This window comes from Pterocles gutturalis, unplaced genomic scaffold, assembly GCF_000699245.1.
Source record: "Pterocles gutturalis isolate BGI_N339 unplaced genomic scaffold, ASM69924v1 scaffold7395, whole genome shotgun sequence".
NCBI classification, from domain to species: Eukaryota; Metazoa; Chordata; class Aves; order Pterocliformes; family Pteroclidae; genus Pterocles; species Pterocles gutturalis.
Window position 1 is genome coordinate 15,377 of NW_010145735.1, and position 19,432 is coordinate 34,808.

The window sequence follows — 19,432 nt, forward strand, 5'->3', positions numbered from 1 at the left end:
AGGGCCCGCGGCCCAGGGCCTCCTGCTGACACTCGAATTGGCACCAGCGTGAGCAGTGCCTCAGCAAGACAGACGCTTCCATGGACCAAGACCTCCCTACGTGAGGTGAAGGTGCAGTCCCCTGACACACACTCCGTAAGCTCCTATCAGGAATTTCAACTTTTAAACCTTAAAAGCCACACAAACAAAATCACACTGAGCTGCCAAACACTGCCAGAAAAGCCACGTCTTGCCACACTACTGGCTCACTTCCCACCAGCTCTCCGTAGCCTTCTGGCGGGCTCCGCATGGTTGGTGTACTGAGCCAGAGCAGAGGGCAGGGTCCTGGCGTGGATGACCTGGAGCTCCTTTCACTTCCAGCAGCACCTTCTGTGTTGTCCCCCCTTCCACCACACTCCAAACCTCTCGCCTCCATGGGCCCTGCTGACAACAGGGACACCTCCTCTGAGGCACCTCAGGTTTCCCACAGACTGGGGAGTGGGGGTCCTGGCCACAACCATACAGCTCAGCAGCAGCCAGCGTTTGCAGGCTTTTCAGGAATTCTGCGTCACACTAGGAGAAAGAGCCGAGTTTAATTTCTCCCCCTCCAACTTAATTGAATTCCCTCAGCATACTGGAATCCTGCCAAGGTCAGTTTCAGGAAAACCAGACTAACTGACGTAATTAATTCTTCAGCTTTCAGCTTCATACACTCCAGCCACGCTGCTCATCTCCCCCATCAGAGAGCCACCACCTTGAACAGATGCTGCCTGCACGCTGGAATCCCTGGCAGCAGCAGGACTCACAGCCAGCGCTGGCCCTGGTGCCCAGCAGCAGCAGGTGACACTGCAGCTGAACCTCACTCACCTATCAAACACGACTTGTTTTTGCCCACAGCTTAGAGGACACTCGCCCACCTGGTCTCACTCCCACTTGAGCACAGAAAGAAAATCCAGGTGGCTGTCAGCAAGGCACATATCAGTTTGAGACCTGCTCTCAGGATCAGAGAAGATCCATCATGACCTGATGTGGTTTTCCCAAAGCCAGTTCCTGGTGTGCAATGCTCCTTACAGAGAAAGTTTAACACCTTCTAGGCTCAGGCACAAATGAGCTTTCTAAAGAGACTCTGCCAGGTGCAGTCTGGATTCAAGCTCAGCGCTAGCTGAGATGCCCCCAGGAAGGCACAGACCGTGCTTTGAAATGCTTCCTCTGCAGGATGCCAGGAAGGCTCCTACTCACACGGTGTGCTGACCATAACAGCCCACTGGGACAGCGACTTACACGGATGCTCAACAGTAGCTATGGATGTCTGCAAGAGCTTTTCCATAAAAGGCCACTGTCAAACACATCCTCTTAGTGCCACGCTCGCAGCACCTCACTTGTCTCCACATCTTCAGGCCTGCCACCCATATCCCCCCACACCTACCACCACATCCTGTGTTGGGTAATTCAGCCTCTTACCTTCCTGCAGGTACATCACAGCCTGAGAGTAGTTCTGCAAGGCGTGATGAGTCCTCCCCAGGCTGCTGTAAGACACAGTTTTGGCTACAAGGTCGTTCATCTGTGCTGCAATGCTGAGGTGCTGCTCCTGATAAACCACCGCCCTCTCGTAGGTGCCCAGGGACTCGTAGGTCAGGCCCAGGTTCCCGTAGGCCCGGCCTTGGCAAGTGGGGTTGTTGGTCTCCTCCGCAATCTGCAGGTCCAGCTGGTGATACTGCAGGGCTGTGTCGTACTCTCCCATCTGCTGGTAGACCCCACCGAGGCCGCAGGCAGCGTCGCTCTCCAGAGCGCGGTCCTTCATCTCTCGAGCAATGTTCAGCTGGCGCTCCAGGCAAGAAATGGCTTGTTCGTAGTTCCCCAGCTGGCTGTGCAGGCTCCCCAGCTCCCCATAGGCCTGGGCTTTGTTAAATGCCTCCCCCAGCTCATGTGCCACCACAAGCCTCTTCTCAAAGCACACCAGAGCCTGCTGCAAACTCCCCATAGCCCTGCAAGGGAAGAAAACAACAGCACTTATTTTGCCAGTATTTTCTTGAAAGAAGACATTTTGTTGTTTCCTCTGGAGGCCACCTCAAACCTTTCAGGCGGAGACAAATGCACCCCCCAGGAGACATCCCCAGCACCTTTGTATCAGCCTCCTTCTTCTGCCACCCAACAAACGTCTCCTCCTCCCGGGACAGAGCAACATCAGCTTCACGATCTGAGCTGGTGGCACAGTCCTCGGCACCCAGAGGACTCTGTTACTCGCTGCTATGCCACCTCCCCGTGCACGTGTACAATGGCCACAAAAGGACACCCCCCAGTAACACAACAGATCCATCTGTCCTTGCACTTCACCCTCTGTCACTAGAGCACATACACAGGGTTCCTTACCTGTGCCCGTTGCCCAAGCCCCGGTAGGCCTTTGCCTGATCCTGCATACGGTTCAAGCTTTGAGCCACAGACAGGTACTGCTCATAATACTTTATAGCTTCCTCAAAATCTCCCAGAGCCTCGTAACAGTCTCCCAGGTTCCCGTATGCTCGGCCCCGATCTAAAACAGCCTCATTTCCGCTGAGCTGCTGCAGCATGGCCAGCTGCTGTTCGAAGTAGCCAATAGCTTCCTCCATGACATTCATGTTCATCTTGGTGATGCCCATGTTACCGTAGACCTGTGCTTCTATGCTGGGGTCCTTCAACTTCTGCCCAAGCTCCAGCTGTTCTTCGTAACACTTGAAGGCCATGGTGTACTTCCCAAGTGACATATACACCGCAGCGAGGTGACCGTGTGCTCTGCATTCACCCGGCATGTCTCCCAGCTCCTGGTACACCTCCAGCTCCTGCGTGTGGTAACCCAAAGCCTTGTCACACTTCTGTATCATCCTGTATGCAGAGCCCAAGGCTGCATAGGCACTGGCCTCCAGTCTCCTGTCTTTAACGTGATGGGCTAAGTTCAACTGCTGCTCATAAAGTTTTATTGCACCATTTACGTCTTTTTTACAGACAAAAATATCCCCCAAGTTCCCCAGAGCTCGGAATTTGGCCTGGGAATTGTTCAGAGACTGTGCCAGGGACAACAGGTACTTTTGACACTCCTCTGCTTTGCTGAAGTCCATCAAGGCTTTGAAGGCCAGGCCCAGGTTGCAATAGGCTTTGGCTTGGCTCAGCTTGTCATGAAGATCCTTTGCTAAGGCAAGATCCTGCTCGTAGTACTTAACAGCTTCCTCGTAGTTGCCAAGGCAGTAGTGGGCGTAGCCAAGGTTATGGCAGACCTTCCCCTCCCCTTCCATGTCCTGCAGCTCTGGGGACAGGCGCAGGTACTGCTCGTAGTAAGGGGCTGCCTGCACGTACTCTCCTCGGGAGCAGTGGAAGTTGCCCAGATTGCTGAGGGCCCGTGCTTCGCTCTGGATGTCCCGCAGCTCCCGGGCAATGTTGAGATGATTCTGGTAGTGCTGCAGAGCACGGTCGTGGGCACCCAGCGCTTGATAGGCAACCGCTAAGTTCCCGTGGGTCGATGCCTGAGAGGCACGGTCATTGACTTCCATGGAAATCTGCAGCTCCTGCCGATGGTACTTGACAGCCTGGTCGTACATGCCGAGGGCGTTGTAAGCGTTGCCCATGTTGCCGTAGGCCCGGCCCTGGGCCGCGTAGTCGCTGAGCTCCTGAGCTATGGACAGATGTGTCTTGTGCAGCCGCAGCGCAGTGTCGTAGTCACCTTTCATCTGGTGAATGATTCCTGAAAAACAACAGAAGCGGGCTCAACAAAAGCGTTCCTCCGCGCTAACCTTTCTGCAACGCCTCGCCACGCCAGGACCTTTCTGCAGCCCGGCCCCCGGCAGCTCGCGGCCTGGCCTCTTCCCCAGGCACTCGACACGAGGCAGCCCCGTCCCCTCCCCGCAGCAGGGACCCCGACGTGTCCCCGCACAGACAGCGTGGCACGGCCCTTCGTGCCCAAACTGCTTCCTCGCTCCCAACAGCCAAATCCCAGGCAAGGCTTCGTAGGACACATGAAGCACCCATTCACCGCAACTGCACAGCCTGCCCTTACAAAATGCCCGTTTTTTTCTTAATTATGCTACTTCTTTTTCTTCAGTGATGCCTGGTGACTCCACAGCTCATACTCAACACACTGAGTGAGAAAGCTTCTGCATTTGCTTTACAAATTCAGCCATCGTGTTAGGAGACACGGGAACAGCGGCTCTGAACCCACTGGTGTTACAGCTCAGGCCCCAGTGACGGTCTGTGCCGGTAACACACGGGGCTCCGAACAGCTCAGGCCCCAGTGAAGCTCTGTGCCGGTAACACACGCGGCTCTGAACCCGCTGGTGTTACAGCTCAGGCCCCAGTGAAGCTCTGTGCCGGTAACACACGCGGCTCTGAACCCGCTGGTGTTACAGCTCAGGCCCCAGTGAAGCTCTGTGCCGGTAACACACGCGGCTCTGAACCCGCTGGTGTTACAGCTCAGGCCCCAGTGAAGCTCTGTGCCGGTAACACACGCGGCTCTGAACCCGCTGGTGTTACAGCTCAGGCCCCAGTGAAGCTCTGTGCCGGTAACACACGCGGCTCTGAACCCGCTGGTGTTACAGCTCAGGCCCCAGTGAAGCTCTGTGCCGGTAACACACGCGGCTCCTCTGCAAACTCTCACCAACAGGCCTGGGGACGCAGGAGCCGCGGAAGGAGGCTCTGCAAACACACATCTTGCAGATTCATCAGTTACGTGATCTCTGACGACAACATCAGGTCTTTCCCTGCCCCTAAAAGAAAACAGTGAGTACTTTTGCCCTCCACCTCCTGTCTGGAGACACGGCCAGCGCTGGCAGCCGCAGCTGCACAGAGGAGCACCCACAGGACAGACCACTGACCACTGCAGAAAAAACACAGAGTAACTACAAGGGGATGAACTGGATTGTACACAAAGCTACATAACCTATAAACTGCAAAAACTAGTCACTGTGAAAGCATCCTGTTGCTCCAGAAACGGAATTAGCTAAATCTGTCCCCTGCAAACACCACGAGGTGTCCGAGCTGCAGGCAGGCAGGACCAGCGCTGCCCCGCGGAGCCCCTGCTCCCAGCCCTGTCTGGCACTGCTGGACAACACGCCAAGCACAAGAAAACAGGCACAGAGCTTCTCTTGTAACTGCAAAGAGATGTTAAGCACCACGGGAGAGACTTAGAACCGTGTTTTATTAATAATCTGAAGCATCCTCTCTCCATCGCAACAGGAACCCTTATGAGCTGCCGAGGCTGAGCTCTCTCCATGGAGCCTCGGCGTTTGGAAACACCATCTGCTTTGCAAAGGTTGACAATCTGAGACTTCTGGTTAAACTCCACATCTCCTTGTTGTGAAAGGCTCGATAACTTGTGACTTGTCCTCAGTCCATTACCGTCTGCTGACGGAGTCACAGTGCGTTCGGTCTCCCTGCAGAGCACCGCAGCAGCTGGGCCATGTTACACTCCCTGTCTGTCTTGCTCAGCATTAGATAGTACACTTAAGAGAGCTTTCCATCTAAATCAGTGAAATGCAAACAGAAAATTTCTGTTGCTTCAGCAAAGAGGCCAACTCTAACATTCTGGCTTGGATACATTTTTTTTTCCTGTCAGCATGGTTATTTTGATGAGGTTTTGTTTTGCATGTGGATTAGATGAAAGAGACAATTAAGACTTGACTTTTTAATTGGTACTGGATGCATTTTAAACAACAGCAACAGACTTTCTCAACAAGAACTGCATGTTCTCTTTCTCCAGTATAACTTAGCTCTGACAGAGAACACATAAAAACATAGCCAAATAACAGCTGAAACGTGAGATCCTGCACTCAGAAGCTAGGAAAACTGCTCTAATACAAAGCGCAGAGTGGCTGAGTCAGCATACCAACTGAAAGTTGTATTTAGGCTTAAATCCAACACCAGAAAAATATTCTCTGCTGCACCAAAACTCTTTTTTTTTTTTTTTTTTTAACCAAAATTTCTGGAATTACATGCTGAAAGCATCACTGAATCCAAAGCTGCTTTAAGATTAATAATGACATTAAGATGAATTTTCTAGTCCCAACCTGACTGATTTTGACCCAGGAAAACGGTGAGAGAATTTAAACCTCTAGCAAGTACTGTGAAGGCTGAGAAACAAGACCAAGTTTCTTCCTTTTGCGGCAGCGCTTGTGTCATTCTGGGGTGAGGCAAAGTAACTGCAACGGTATCAGACTCGCAGTGAACTGCTGAGCCCACCTCATCTCAACATTTCTGTACCAGTTTGTTGGGTTTTTTGCGATGCTGAGCTGCACAGAGACAGCCAACACTGAACATACAGGCAATTAGAAGAAATACTGAGGAACTCGAATTGAGCTCAAGCTGTGGTCTGCCCAATGGCAAAGGCCTCGCAAGAGCAGGGGGAGACAATACGGACAACACGAGTCAGCCCATCACCACACTGACACGGGGAAGAAAAGCCAACCCAAGGGACCGCTTCCGCTTCCCCAGACTGCATTTCCTCAGTTTCCCGGATTTGCTCAGAAAGAATTGGGGCAATTCTCCAGAAAGCAGGAAGTCCTCTGAAGGGGAGGTGAATGGAAGCGGTCCTGATCTCCGGAGGTTTGCCAGTGCTGCTCGGAGCACGTCCACCCCCCTTTTATAGCTCACAGCTAAACACGCCCGTGCCATCTCTGGTACCTACACCAGCGGAGCACCCTGCGCACCCTCTGCTCAGCTTGCACTGCAAACAACACACAGTAAGTTCAGCTTCACAGCAAGAGGAACCTTCCCTCCGTCCTGACCAAGAGCTGGGACGCCGGTGCGTTCCCCAAGCACAGCCGAGGACAACGTCTCATCCTCCCCACCAAGGACCCAGAGTTTACACCTCGCCCTGCTCCCTGCCTGGAAACCCAAGGTCCCGTTCCTCCATGGGGCCCCTCTGTCCCTCTCGCAGACCAGCGCATCCCTCACATCTCCACAGGACCAGCCCCACGCTGGCAGCAGAGACGGGGGGACGCAGTTTGTGCTTTGCTGGGTGCGTCTGCTGTTGTTCTCTGCAGAAGCCCTTACGTAAATGGTGGAGGAAGCCAGACACAAGGCTCCATTCCACAGCCCTCTTGCCCGTTGGATGCTCTGTCACACTGTCAGAAATGTCATCAATGCTCACTGCTCTCTAAAGCTTAGCACACCACAGGCGCTTTTGCCTCACAAACCCATTTTGCCTCACACGTTTGCCCTAATTTGTGTAAAGGAGGAGATCCACAACACCAACTAGAAAGCTAGGACTGTTTTGTTTTCTCCAGTTCACCTTATCTTCCTCATCCAGCTCCTGAAGACTCAGCTATTAAGAGAAATTAAGTAATTCATCAAGCCCTTTTCAATTACCTGCTGTTGATAACATCAGAGTACAATTAGCATCTACAAATGAACCAAGTGCCAACTGCCAAGCAGAAACAGAAGCTAATCTACAGCATGGGGCAGCCGGCAAGAGCTGAGATCAAGGGCTGCCAGCAAACACAGATTTTGTTGTACCAGCAACAGCCCTGTTCTGCCACTCCCAGCCAGCTGAGAACATCCTCAACAACAGCTGGAACATCAGCAGCACAAATGCCACATCCCATGGCAGACATGGAAACACATCTTTGGTCGCTTCCACATCTGGCACTGTGAAGAAGCACCAGGAACAGATTTGCCTTTGATGTAACTCGGTCCTTCCCAGCCTGCCAGCAGGATGCCAGTGTCTCTCCTTAGAAGAAGGTGAGACTCCTACACTTTATTACTTTAATGTGTACATCCTGAAAACAAACTTAGTTAGGATTTGACCCCTGTGTCTCCCAACTTCCAAGGAAGCAATATATTGACATACCCAGCTGACAAGCTCCCAAAGAAACAGCCAGGTAATAAACCACGTCACTTCTTGCCTTAGTGCAAGACTTACGTTTATTTCTGACACCCAAGTGGTTCTTCAAATGCACTTTGCCTTTTCAATCCCCCTCTGCCATGAGCTTGTGCTTTCTAGCACCTTTCTGAGCAGGTTAATAATTGAACACGGGATGTTTCACTGGCACACAAGCTGCCAAGTGCCTGTTTAATTTATGAAGACAGTCTGGGGTAACTAGGAAGACAACACGCAGCAAACCTCCTGCATGCTGGCAGCAGCTGTGATAGTCACGGCATTCCCTAACAAATTCTGCTCCGTGTCAGGGCCTTACCTAGATTGGAGGATGCTCTGCCTTCAGCAGCTCGGTCCTGCAGGCTCTCAGCAATGTGCAACTGTTCCTCATGGTACTGCTTAGCTCTCTCCAGGTCCTGCATACATCTAGCTGCGTGGCCCAAGCCAGCATAAGCTCGCATCTCAATGGCCTTCTCAGCCAGCTCCTGGGCCAGCTCCAGAACATAGTTGTGGTAGGACATGGCTTTGTCGAAGTTTCTCCGGTAGTGGTAAGCACTGCCCAGGTTGCTGTAGGCTCGAGCTTCCTCCCGCTTGTTCCCCAGTTCCTTGGCGATCTTCAGATGTTGTTCATGGCACTGCACCGCATTTTCAAAATCCCCCATCGCGATGTACACTGCTCCCATGTTGCCCAGCTCCCGCGCCTCAGAGAGCTCATCTTTGGACTGCTTGGCAAGGAGGACACACTGCTTGTGGCTAGCCAGGGCATTCGGGTAGTCCCCAATGGCTGTGTACACGTGGCCCAGGCTGCTCAGTGCTGAGGACGCTGCCTGCAGGGGTAAGAGAGAAAAAGGACAAGTATTCACGGAAGCAAGTCAGATAGCCTCAGTCCTAGAAATCAAAGCCACAAAAGGCCATTCTGGAAAAGAAAGTTACTACCAGCTAGAAAATCTGCTCTCTGCAGTTCTTCTGCATCCCTCAGGCAGCTCAGGCAGAGGCAGCAGGACTGACTCAGGGGAGCAGGGCTGGGATTACCTCTCTGAAGCACACAGTGTGTGAGTGTACCTGGCAGAGGGGAAGGATGGCACTGCCAAGGGGCAGAGACCACTGAGGAAACAGAGAAAGTGATCCCTGCAGAAAACTGCCCTCCAGGACCAGCCCGAGCTGACCCACAGAGCAGCTAGACCCCAGGTCACCTCTCACAACTACATTAACACCCACACCGCGTCCTGCTAACCCAGCAAACAACCCTGGGTATGGCAGCTCTCACGAAAGCAGACAAATAACGATCTTCAGCTGCAGAGAACATCGCAAACAAGCGTTCCACCCTGCACCCAGCACACTCACCCCAAAGCAACAGGCTCCTGAGACCCCGCCGGCTGATGCCAAAACGCTGCCAGAGACCAGCAGCAGAATACGTTACTCAACGTGACCATGCAGGCTGAGCCACCACGAGACTCGGCAGTCTCTTCTTTCCAGACACTGAACATCCGCTGCTGGAAAACTCACACGCGCGCAGCCAGTGCTCAGCCGGGAGAAGGGAGATGCCTCTGCTGCTCGTCTTGCAATACCAGCAGGCCAGCGGCAGTCCCCACCACCTCCACGTACTGCTGCTGGGCCGATCACCCCAAGCTCCCGAGAGCACAGCTCCTGCCGTGCAGCATCAGGGCCCTTCCAGCACAACATCGCTTGTCACCGAGCCCCAAACAACCTTGGGACTGCAGCACAGGCAGCGGGATCTCAGCAGCTGCAGCCTCTGTCCCCTGGGGACATCTTAAATAAATATAGCTATTTGAAAACTGGAGTTCTCATCACCAAGAAACAACTGTATTTAACAAGACAAATTATCTGAGAATGCGATTCTTTTGTCCACTGCATCTACCGGGTCGCAGGCCTTCCTTCCACCTGGCAGAGCACACACGGCCAGACCGCGGGGCACGGAGCCAGGAGCAGGGATGTTCCTCCTGCCTAGCACACATCTGCTGCCTCAGCACGGCTCTTCACGCCAAAGCCCTGACCCGCGTCCTCCACGGTCCCTGCATGTGCATTTCCTTCGCTCCCCAGCTGCTGCCGTGACCCAGTTCTACAACAGCCGTCGCTTCCAAACTTCCAGAAAGGAGCCGTCAGGGTGACTGCACAGACTGGCCTCGCCCCTCCCTAGCACCCTAGCTCAGGAAAGACCCGTCCACCCTTCCACCCGAGATGGTGACACAGCATCTCGGGACGCTCGTCCTTGCCATTCAGAACGGCAGAACCCTGTGCTACCAACGAAGAGGCAGCCTCGCCCTTTCCTGCGCCTCGGCTGCACACTCCCAGAGCATCCTTAGGCTAACCTTCCTGTCCATGCAGCGGTTCCGAGCGCCCCAATCACCTCTTCAGATTTCCTATAACAGGCGAGATCTTTGCACAGGGCGGTGTGACGGGGGAAGAGCAGCTGGGCACAGCACCAGGCTGCAGGCAGGCAGGGCCCTTCCCGCTGTTCCTGTGCTGGGAGGAAAGGCACGCTCCTCCACCCTGCTTTCTGAGCCCAGCTGCCAGAGCCGCGGTGTGGCACACTTCTGCTTTAGTTTGCAGCTCCCCTCTTGCCCTGCCCAGCGCAGCTGGTAAAGGTGCTGCTGGTGAGTTCACCGTTCCGGGTGCAGCATCCCCAGGCCAACACCAAAGCTCTCCCGTGAAACGGGCTTCCATAGCACAGGTGCAACGGAAAGCACTTCACAGGTCTTGCCAACAAACTATCATCAATTTGAACACCACGGAGCTAGAGAAAGGCTTCAGCGCGACACCACTGATGAAGCCACCAGCCCCACCCCCAGGGAGCACCGGATGAGCTGGGAAACGGAGCCTCCTGCTCCGCACGCGCGGGATGTGTGACCGCGGCCACGACTAGCACGGCGCGGACAGCAAGAGGACTGAGCGCCGGGGTTAAACTCACCTGGCACTCTGTAGAGCCAAGCCCACCTTTTGTAACTGTTCTAAGCAGCTGCCTCTTCCCCACTACCAGCACCCAGGAACACACGCTCACACCAAGGTGGGAAGGAAAACACTCAAAGTAAGCAGCTGGAGTAGCTGAGGGGTGGTGGTGGCTCCTGTCAGTGTCCAGAGGGCCCACGATGAACCTCTCCAACGCCCCCAGCATCACACCAGCAGGTCCTGCCACATTTTCCCTGCGAAGCTGTACGTCTGTCCCCAGGAGCTACACGAGTTTGGGGGTGTTCCCTCACCCCGGTGTCTGTCCCCAGGAGCTACATGAGTTTGGGGGTGTTCCCTCACCCCGGGCATTCCCCCTGGACTCGACCGCCCTCGATAAACTGGCACGTTCCTGCCCGGCTCCAGCCTGCAGACTGGCCATGCCCCACAGATGCAGGATTTTAATTTCTTTCTCCAAGGCAAATGATTAACATCTTCCTGGCCACGCTATCTAGAAATCAGACATAAAAAGAAAGCGGATCAGAAAATCTTTTCTACAGGAGGAGAGCTGGCTCAGCACCTCTCATCTGGAACCACATTTTGCTATTGAATCACAGAATCAAATCACATCTCTAAAGAAATGAGCCTTTCATGACTTTCAAAAGCAGGAGAAACCTTTCTAAAGATTCTTTTTACCAGAACTGCATCGCGATTGGAAGGGTAATGCTAACTCAAGAAGATCCACGGGCCAGAGCAAGAGGCAGAGAGCTCAGGTGATAAATTATTTTTGTGATCAGCAGCACTAACAGAGCAGTATTTCCACACTGAGGAACTGTAAACATGCTGTGCTGATGCAAATTAATAGAGAAACCGTCTTTTCTGATACAAGAACCTAAGGTGACAGATCAGCTATTAAACACAATTTGCAGGTCATAAGATAGAGCCGTTGTAAGGAAGCTCTCCCTTGGTCAGCTCTGTAAACAGCCGAGCTGCAGTTGTTCTCCCCGAGGCATCCTTTCAGGCTGTTTAATTACAACGGAAGTACTGCCAGAATTAAAAATGTCTTCATTTTTTTCACTTAGTCTCGCAGATGTGCTTCACGCAAGGCGAGGGACGATGCAGGAGCGGCACCCTGCGAGGCTGCGGTGCCGCTCCACGGACCGCGGGACAGGAGAGCTTTGGGCTCCATCCCACAGATGGCGAGAGCAGCGCTGGATTTCATGCTGCCAATACCTGCCGTGGTAAACCGGAAATAAGACACTTTTGCCGCTGTAATTACCACAGACCAGAATGGGGAGCAGCTCGCAGCTTCGTCCCCAGCACAAGGCAATCAGAACAGATCCAGCAGCCTGAGTTAACCCCAGAAGACAGGCCACCCCCACCAGCAGCACTTCTGATATTATTGGGAGGACAATGGAAATGTCTTTCTGGAAAACAAGGAGTCAGTGAAAACCAGTGTCTCCTGGGGCTGCTAAAAAAAAAAAAAAGGGACACTTTTGCATTTAGATTGCTGAATAAGATGAGCAATGGCAAAGAGCCATGGAGACAGAGACTCGAATGCTGTAGGTGGACTAAGGCTGGGGAAAAGAGGCATAAATGGAAAGCAGCAGATCTCAGACTGTCTGTGACAAAAACACGCCAGATGCAGGGATTGCTCATGCTGTACATGGGAAGAAATCTTTAGCAGGTCTCCTGGACTAACAAGCCGACCATAAGAAGTGAAATTTGTGTGGCTGGTAATGTTTATTCTCAGGGCTCCTAATCCCTTTGCCCAACAGCATTTCCAGGCTCACAGTAAAGACCAAAAATGAAGGGTACAAGCTTGGCATTTTTTCCCAGGGCATGGAAAAAGACTTGGCTTACACATCTGAGTGTCCAAGGTTGGATTGTCCAAACAAGGATGCGGGAGGAGGATAAGAGAAGCGGAAAAGAAAAATAAGTAGGAGGAGACAAAAAGAGAAACGGAAAATGAAGGGTAAAGGGCTGACAAGCAATAGCCCAACTTGATTAGAAAGACGGGGCTGTTTCCAGAGGCTCGGCTGCTGCTCACACAGCCAGACAAAGGCAGGAAATCCACCTCTCCCCTCCGCTGTGGCCTGCACAGCAATGCTCCCCACGTGTTTTATCCTGCAGCAGTTTTAATTGATCCGAGTGCTCCAAGCGAAGCGCTGCTTCTCAGTCATGTTGGAGTCTGCAGGAGAGAGCCGAGGGCACTGCTGGCTTCCCGCACGGCCGCCTGCAGCATCTCCCCTCCAGCAAACCCAGCGCGGGATCCATCCATCTCCATGCACTCTGGGGGCAACCCGGGGAACGACCATGCAGCCCGACATTAACCGAGTGCTTAGGAACAACCTGGTGATTACGTCTGCTGGGGGACACCAGTGACTCACTCCAGGGGGTTACCAACAGGATTCTGGAAGATGAATGCAACTCTGTATCCTTAATAAAATCCTCCGCACAGCAGGATCCGCCAGGAGCTCCAGGCAGCTGAGGCGCCGGGGCAGCGGGGCAGGGGCACACCCCGCGCACGGGCAGCAGGTCAGAGCGCTGCAGGGACAGCGCAAGGCTGGCACGCGAGAGACGGACTCCAGCTGTGCCAGCACGAACCTCTGCAGGTAGCAGGGTGCTGGGAGACTACAGCTTCATACCGGGGGGTTTGCATCAGCAAACAAAGAAAATCAATGCTTCGTATACCTGACAAAGACAAATTTTACAGTGAGGGTTGCCTACACCTCCAATTATGCAATTTATCACTTTAATAGAAAGCAGATTCTTCTGCCACTGAGCTGAGGCACAGGAGGGAGTTCTGAAAAAGGTTTCTAATTGCTCTCTTTCTCGGGAGCAACAGCCAGCTTAGATTTTTCAGCTGAATAAGGTAAAGAGTCTGACGTTAAGCATGTGTACATCACAGAATGACAACTAATAGGGACCTGGTGATTTGGAGAGATGTGTTTCTTGGATATTTCACCCTTGCCAGAGAATAGTCATCTCCCAATTCTGCTACATGCAAACAATCCTTTAACTGATTGCACAGCCCCTTTAAATGAGAACACTGTTCAGTAATTCTAAAATGGGCAAGGTGAAAATGCTCTGCCTGGTGTCTCACTACAAGGTAGCCTCAATCCCCAAACACAGACATCGATTAGGACTGATCAGAGATCGAGCTTTCACAGCCAAGGTGGGGAAATAACAGGCACGGACCAAGCATTTGTGAAATTCAGAAGTCTGACTGCAGCGTGCACGCGCAAGCTGTTTCCACCTCCATTCTCCCTCTGGGCACGGGGCAGCAGCAGTGCCTGATCCTACGCGATGCAGTGGGGCTGTATCAAAAGATCAGCCACGCGTATTCGTAACGTCTGTCAGCAGTACGCTCTTTTTGAGAGCCAGCATCCCTGCTCATCTGCATGCTCTTGCTCCTGAATGCAAGCAAAGCTTTCCTGGCTCACTGAGTGTGTTTTGGGGGTGGTGAGGGGAAGACACACCCGCACACTGAAATCTGAAAGCATTAACAGGATGAGATCTGCTGGCTTCACCATAAAGAGAAAAAAAAATACACTGGAATCAATATCCCTGTCAAATCCAATTTATTTGTAGGAGGTCTCATTCTTTCACATACAAACTACCAAAAAGCAAACCCCAAACAAGCCAAAGCCATGGAACAGAAGTGCTGGTATTTGAATGTCTGGAGGGAACTTTGTAACTACTGCTAATTGAAAGGGAGTAACAGGAATTAATGACTCAATAGAAAAACTCAGCACATACAGCAGGAAGAGAGAGCTCCAGTCCCCTCTTGATCAAAGGATCAAATCCACAGCTCTGCAGGTGTCAAGGACCTGCAGGTTATGACAGAGGCTGCCATGGGTTGTGCTTACAGCCCACTCCCAGTCCTCTCCCTCCCCACCCAGGAGGAGCTTGCTGCTTTTCTGGGGGTGGGTTCTGCAGCACTGAATGCATGACACAAAGAAAAAGAAGTCATAGAAAAAACACCAGCCCAGGAACACCACAAAGGAGACGTCAGCATCAAGTCTAAGCATCTCCTGGGCCTTGCATACCTTTCTCCCAAGTAGTTACAACTCGTTAGCTTTCTGGACACAGTCTAAGAGGCTCCTGCATGGAATCACTTTAGGGAGGATGGCTGACTTGGCGTTTTTAGTGATGATGTAAGAAAATAAGCCCTCATTTAAAACCACAAGCTTCTCTGAGATGGTGACATTGAGCAGTGATTCATGCCCTGGTCGAAGTCAATCCTGGAAGAATAAGCCAGCACATTCCAAACTTGGATCTCACAGACCCAGAGCAGCTCTTTGTGCCGGCGAAACCTCCGGCTCCCGCCGCGGTGCTGCCCTGCGCCAAGCCAAACGCCACCCTAGCTCATACAGCTGGGTACCACTTCCCTGGGAGCTCAACAGGGGAAAGCCTCACCTGAGGTGGGACTTCTGAAAACCCAGAGCGCTGCTCTTTGAGTTGCAGCTCTTACTCAAGTTTTCCACTTCGTTTCTTTTACTACAGTTGGGTACAGTCCTCAGTAGAGCGCCAGGTTTTGCAGATACCGTAGAGAGGCAAGTAAAACCAGAAGACTGCATTTCTTTCAGCTAAAATCTGTGTGCTGTGGAGGTCAAGTGGGGACATTTAAAGGAGATCCTCAGGAAGTATTACATTTCCCTTTTGAGTCACAAGTCCAAACAAAACAAAGCACATGGCCTTTTAGTGCATTCCCAAATTTCCTGCACTGGTCAGATTTCACTTCACTCTGCTTAATCCTATCACATTTGAACCCGAGAAACCTGTGTGAATCCAGACAAGCTGCCTTTCCTCAAAATGAGCTGCTAAAGACAGAAGGACAAAGGCAAAGAACTCCAGCACTCCAGCTGCTCACATCACTGAACTCATCCCTCGCCCATGCAGGTAACTCGGACTAAGATGGGAAGCAGCGCCAGTGCCCTGGAAGACCCAGAACCCTCAAATTAACTCACACGGCAAGTGTTTTCTGAGCAGCTGGGACTTGGCCTTCCTGCAGGGTACGAGGGGGTTTGCCCAGGATCTCCCATGGAGCCAGGCTACCATCTGCAATGAGAGGCTGCAATCAGGGAGGCAGAGGATGGCACCTCACTTTTTAATGAGGGTTTCAATGTATATCTACCTCATGGGTCAGATTTTTTAGTCCCAGTGGTTGGCCAGAGGCCCCTCAAAGACCAGCTGTTTGAAATGTAAGTATACAAGGGAACAATATGAACTGGAAAGTTTATGTCTGTAACTTTGTACGCCCAACAACAGAGCCAAACATCTGGGCCAGACAAAGACTGAGCTTTAGCGAACTGAACAATGCTGCAAAAAGCGTCCAGGAAGACATTCTGCAGACTGAGTCAAGTCTCTCCCAAGTTCTCATTAAGCTGAAACCACAACACTTGCAGAACCGCAGACTTCAGGGGCAGCAGGGGTAAAAATAACGCTTCTGTCCTGCTAGGAAATCTGGAAAACCAATCTGCCCCGCTCTCGCCTAACTCTGCACTGGCTGCTTCACCCCCTGCTTCAGCAGCCCTCGGCAGGGGGATTCGTCAAGCCCGTGCTACCCCGATCCACTCAGCCAGGTCCTCCTAGCAAGTGGCCAGCATGGAGGTTTCAGTTCTATAAATCAGATCTCGCTATTCTAGTACAAAATCAGCAATGATTCCGGAAGACATGGACCAGGATCCACAAACAGCTCCTCCAAAAGCCAGCAAAGTATTAGCGTCGGTCTCCTGGTAAAGCAAGCAAACTCTCTGGTCCCACACAGACCTGAAGATGACGACACTACTGCTGGTGTAAAGGACGTGTCTTAAAGAACACCCAAGCAACAGTGAGCCTCAACACAGCAACAATCGGCACAGGCGCTGGGATGCCCTGCGGAGCCCCCTCCTCCTCCAGCCCAGCCCCAGGCTGATCCCTGCGGCCATTTCCACTCCACCACTCCAGCTGCCAGTCGGGAAAGTTCTGCCAATCCAGCCAACGGTGCCTCAGAACCTCCCCAGTCCTGACAGCACGGTACCGCGAGAGCAGGGGCTGAAGCTGCGCACTGGGCAGTGAGCGACTCTTGTCAGCTTCCCCCCAGTAATGATGAAAATACACCTTAAAACCAGCTTGAGACCAGCAAGAAGGCGCTGTGATGCCAGGCTTCGTGCAAGGGCTCAGGTTAGACAACACTTTCAAAGGAAAAGCAACCCTTTCTTTCTGCAAGCATCCAGCCTGTGAACTGCAAGGGCCTCCTGATCTTTTCACCAGTTTCTGGTTTCCACGGGTAATTTTCCACTGAGTTCCTAGGCACTGACGCTGGTCTCTCACCTCTTTGGAGAGCAGGGATTGGGAGCAGTCTTTTGCTCGAGTGGTTAGCAGCCCCATCAACCCTCCTGTTGTTTGTAAATCCTGCGTAAAGTGTCATGAGATTTGGAAAGCTGTTTCTCATGCAGAGGCTGCATCAAAAAGCAGCTTGTTTCAATTTCTTGGAAGTACCTCCAGGACTCAAAAGATCCCCCCAAAAAACCTCACAGAAAAACAGAAGGCACAATGGAGAAACAAGCGTGAAGAGGTAATCCCATGCACTAAAAATGTTCATTAATAGACACACCCATCGCCCATTCATCTTCCTGCTGTTTGACCTTTTTGATAGGACACTGGGCTTTTGACACAGGAACAGGAGGACACTCCTGCAACATTACCAACTCTGCAACACCTACGCAACGGGCTGCAGTCTCGATGTTCTTGTGGCATCAGTAACAGAGACACTAATTTCTTAAGAAAAGCTCTCACGGCATTTCCAATCTCTTCTCTTGAAAAAGCTCAAGCAGTGAAAGGTGTTTGCCATTGAATACAGCAGCGCTGGTCACACCCTGGACTTGTCGCTGCTGCACTCGTATCAGCAGTGGCTGCGTTAACCACTACTATAGATTATCAATTAGCAAAGCCCTCCTTCCGGAGCTCCAGTCAGATGTGATAAAGCTGTAAGAAAGAAGGTATATTCTCCTCTTAAGTCTTTCCTGTCCATGTTGCTACAGGCGGCAGATAATCCACTTCTCACAGACAGCCATGGTAATAAATTATTTTGAAGCAGTGGCTTCACTACAAAAGAGGAAAAGGGACAAAAAATAGAGAAGCTGAGAAACAAATGACTTCTCTGCTCATTTTCTGCAAAGCTCTGTCGCTTACTGCAGCAAGTGCTTTCGCCTCCACAGCCTGTTTCTGACATCTTAGTCAATGTTTTCATGCATGAAAAATTGCTTTAGCCTGAAGACTCTTTCCAGTTCTCATTTGCGAGGTATTTATATCCTGTCCTCATTTTCCAGACTGTTTGCAAACATAACAAGACAACTGCGGTCATAAGATTTTCAGATCTTTCCTTCCTGAAATGTTTGGCAGCCCCAGGGTCAGACCACCTCTTCCCAGAGCCCAGTCCCACAGAAACGCCGCGGGCAGGGAAACTGCTGCGGGCTCCCTCCGGCTGCCCTTAACGGACAGATCTGACCCTCAGCACAACCGAGGAAGCAAGTGACCAGGATTCTCAGTGAGAAAGAGATAAAGTTGGCCCTTTAAAAAACTGTATTTTACAATAACACCCGAAAGCCACTTGAATGCAATGGAGAAGGATCAGTGACTGACAACCCGTGCAAAGCTGAACCCTGCACAGAACAGGAGGAGCCCCCAGCCCAGCGCTGTGCACCAGGGAACTAACGGCACACGAGCAGAAGGGGAAGCAGAAGGGGTTTCTTGGCAGCAGTTAGGGTGCTGCCCAGGAGGAACAGCCAGACACTGCGCGCCTGCTTCACCGCGCAGCGTGGAAGGGCTGGGTGTGCTTCCTATTTTCTCAAAGATGTGCTACAGAAACCAGATCCTAAATAATTGAGAATCTGCAAGTGCACCTTAGCCACCCAGAAGAGTCTTTACCTCACGGCATACAATTCTCAAGTTCTCTTCAGAACTACCAACCACTGTAAGAAAAATCCCACGCAGTTGTCATGTTTCATTCACACGAAGCTCGGCCGTGGCTGGAAGGGGAACGGAGCCCTGAGGGACCAGCCCCCGGGCCATGCAGGGAGGACGTGCGACAGGACCCCAGCCGCTCTGCAGAGAGCTGGCACCTCACGAAGCCTTCCAGGACAGCCCAAACCCTGCCAAGGCCAGAGAAGGTCCCGCGCGGTGCCCTGCCCGGCGACAGCAGCCTGACAGCTCCGATGTGACTGCAGGGACCGAACCAGTAACGACGAGCAGCCTGCGCTGCCTCTCCATCACATCTCTCCAGCCTGCACAGGGCAGGGAAGCCCACCCCCCGCTCTGGAAGCAAAGGGCTGGTGTTTCTGGCTGCTCTGTTGTCCCCACCACCCCCTTCCAGTGGATTACACTCTTTACAGTTGTTCTGCTGGCCTTCTGCCTGCAAACACAGGACACAGCACGCGTAAGGACACTTTTGTCAACAGTTCACTCCATCCCCCCGCTACAGAGACAGAAGTGCCACAAACTCATCAGGGGAGTCAGCCAGCCCCGACCCACCCTGAAGAGCTGTTCACCGCACGACTGAACATTTCTGTTCAAAATGTGCTGAATTCATCACAAGCAATATGGACACTGAAGAACAAAAAATTAACTGGGAAAACACTCTGTACCACAGAGATACCATTCTTTGCTTCCTGACTGTACATGGCAGCAGAGAGACGAGTGCCCTTCTGCTGGACACACGCCGGCTAG

At 52.2% G+C, this 19,432-nt stretch overlaps 1 protein-coding gene across 1 annotated transcript in view; it reads right to left on the minus strand.

Moving 5' to 3' along the window:
* TTC28 (tetratricopeptide repeat domain 28) overlaps window positions 1–19,432 on the minus strand; it is a gene marked incomplete at both ends in the record, with an annotated part of 45,286 nt that overhangs the window by 14,911 nt on the left and 10,943 nt on the right. The window contains 3 exons of the mRNA XM_010085472.1: window positions 1,441–1,964; window positions 2,350–3,691; window positions 8,136–8,643. Of these exons, the coding sequence (XP_010083774.1) occupies window positions 1,441–1,964; window positions 2,350–3,691; window positions 8,136–8,643 (2,374 nt within the window). The remainder of the gene's footprint in view (window positions 1–1,440; window positions 1,965–2,349; window positions 3,692–8,135; window positions 8,644–19,432) is intronic.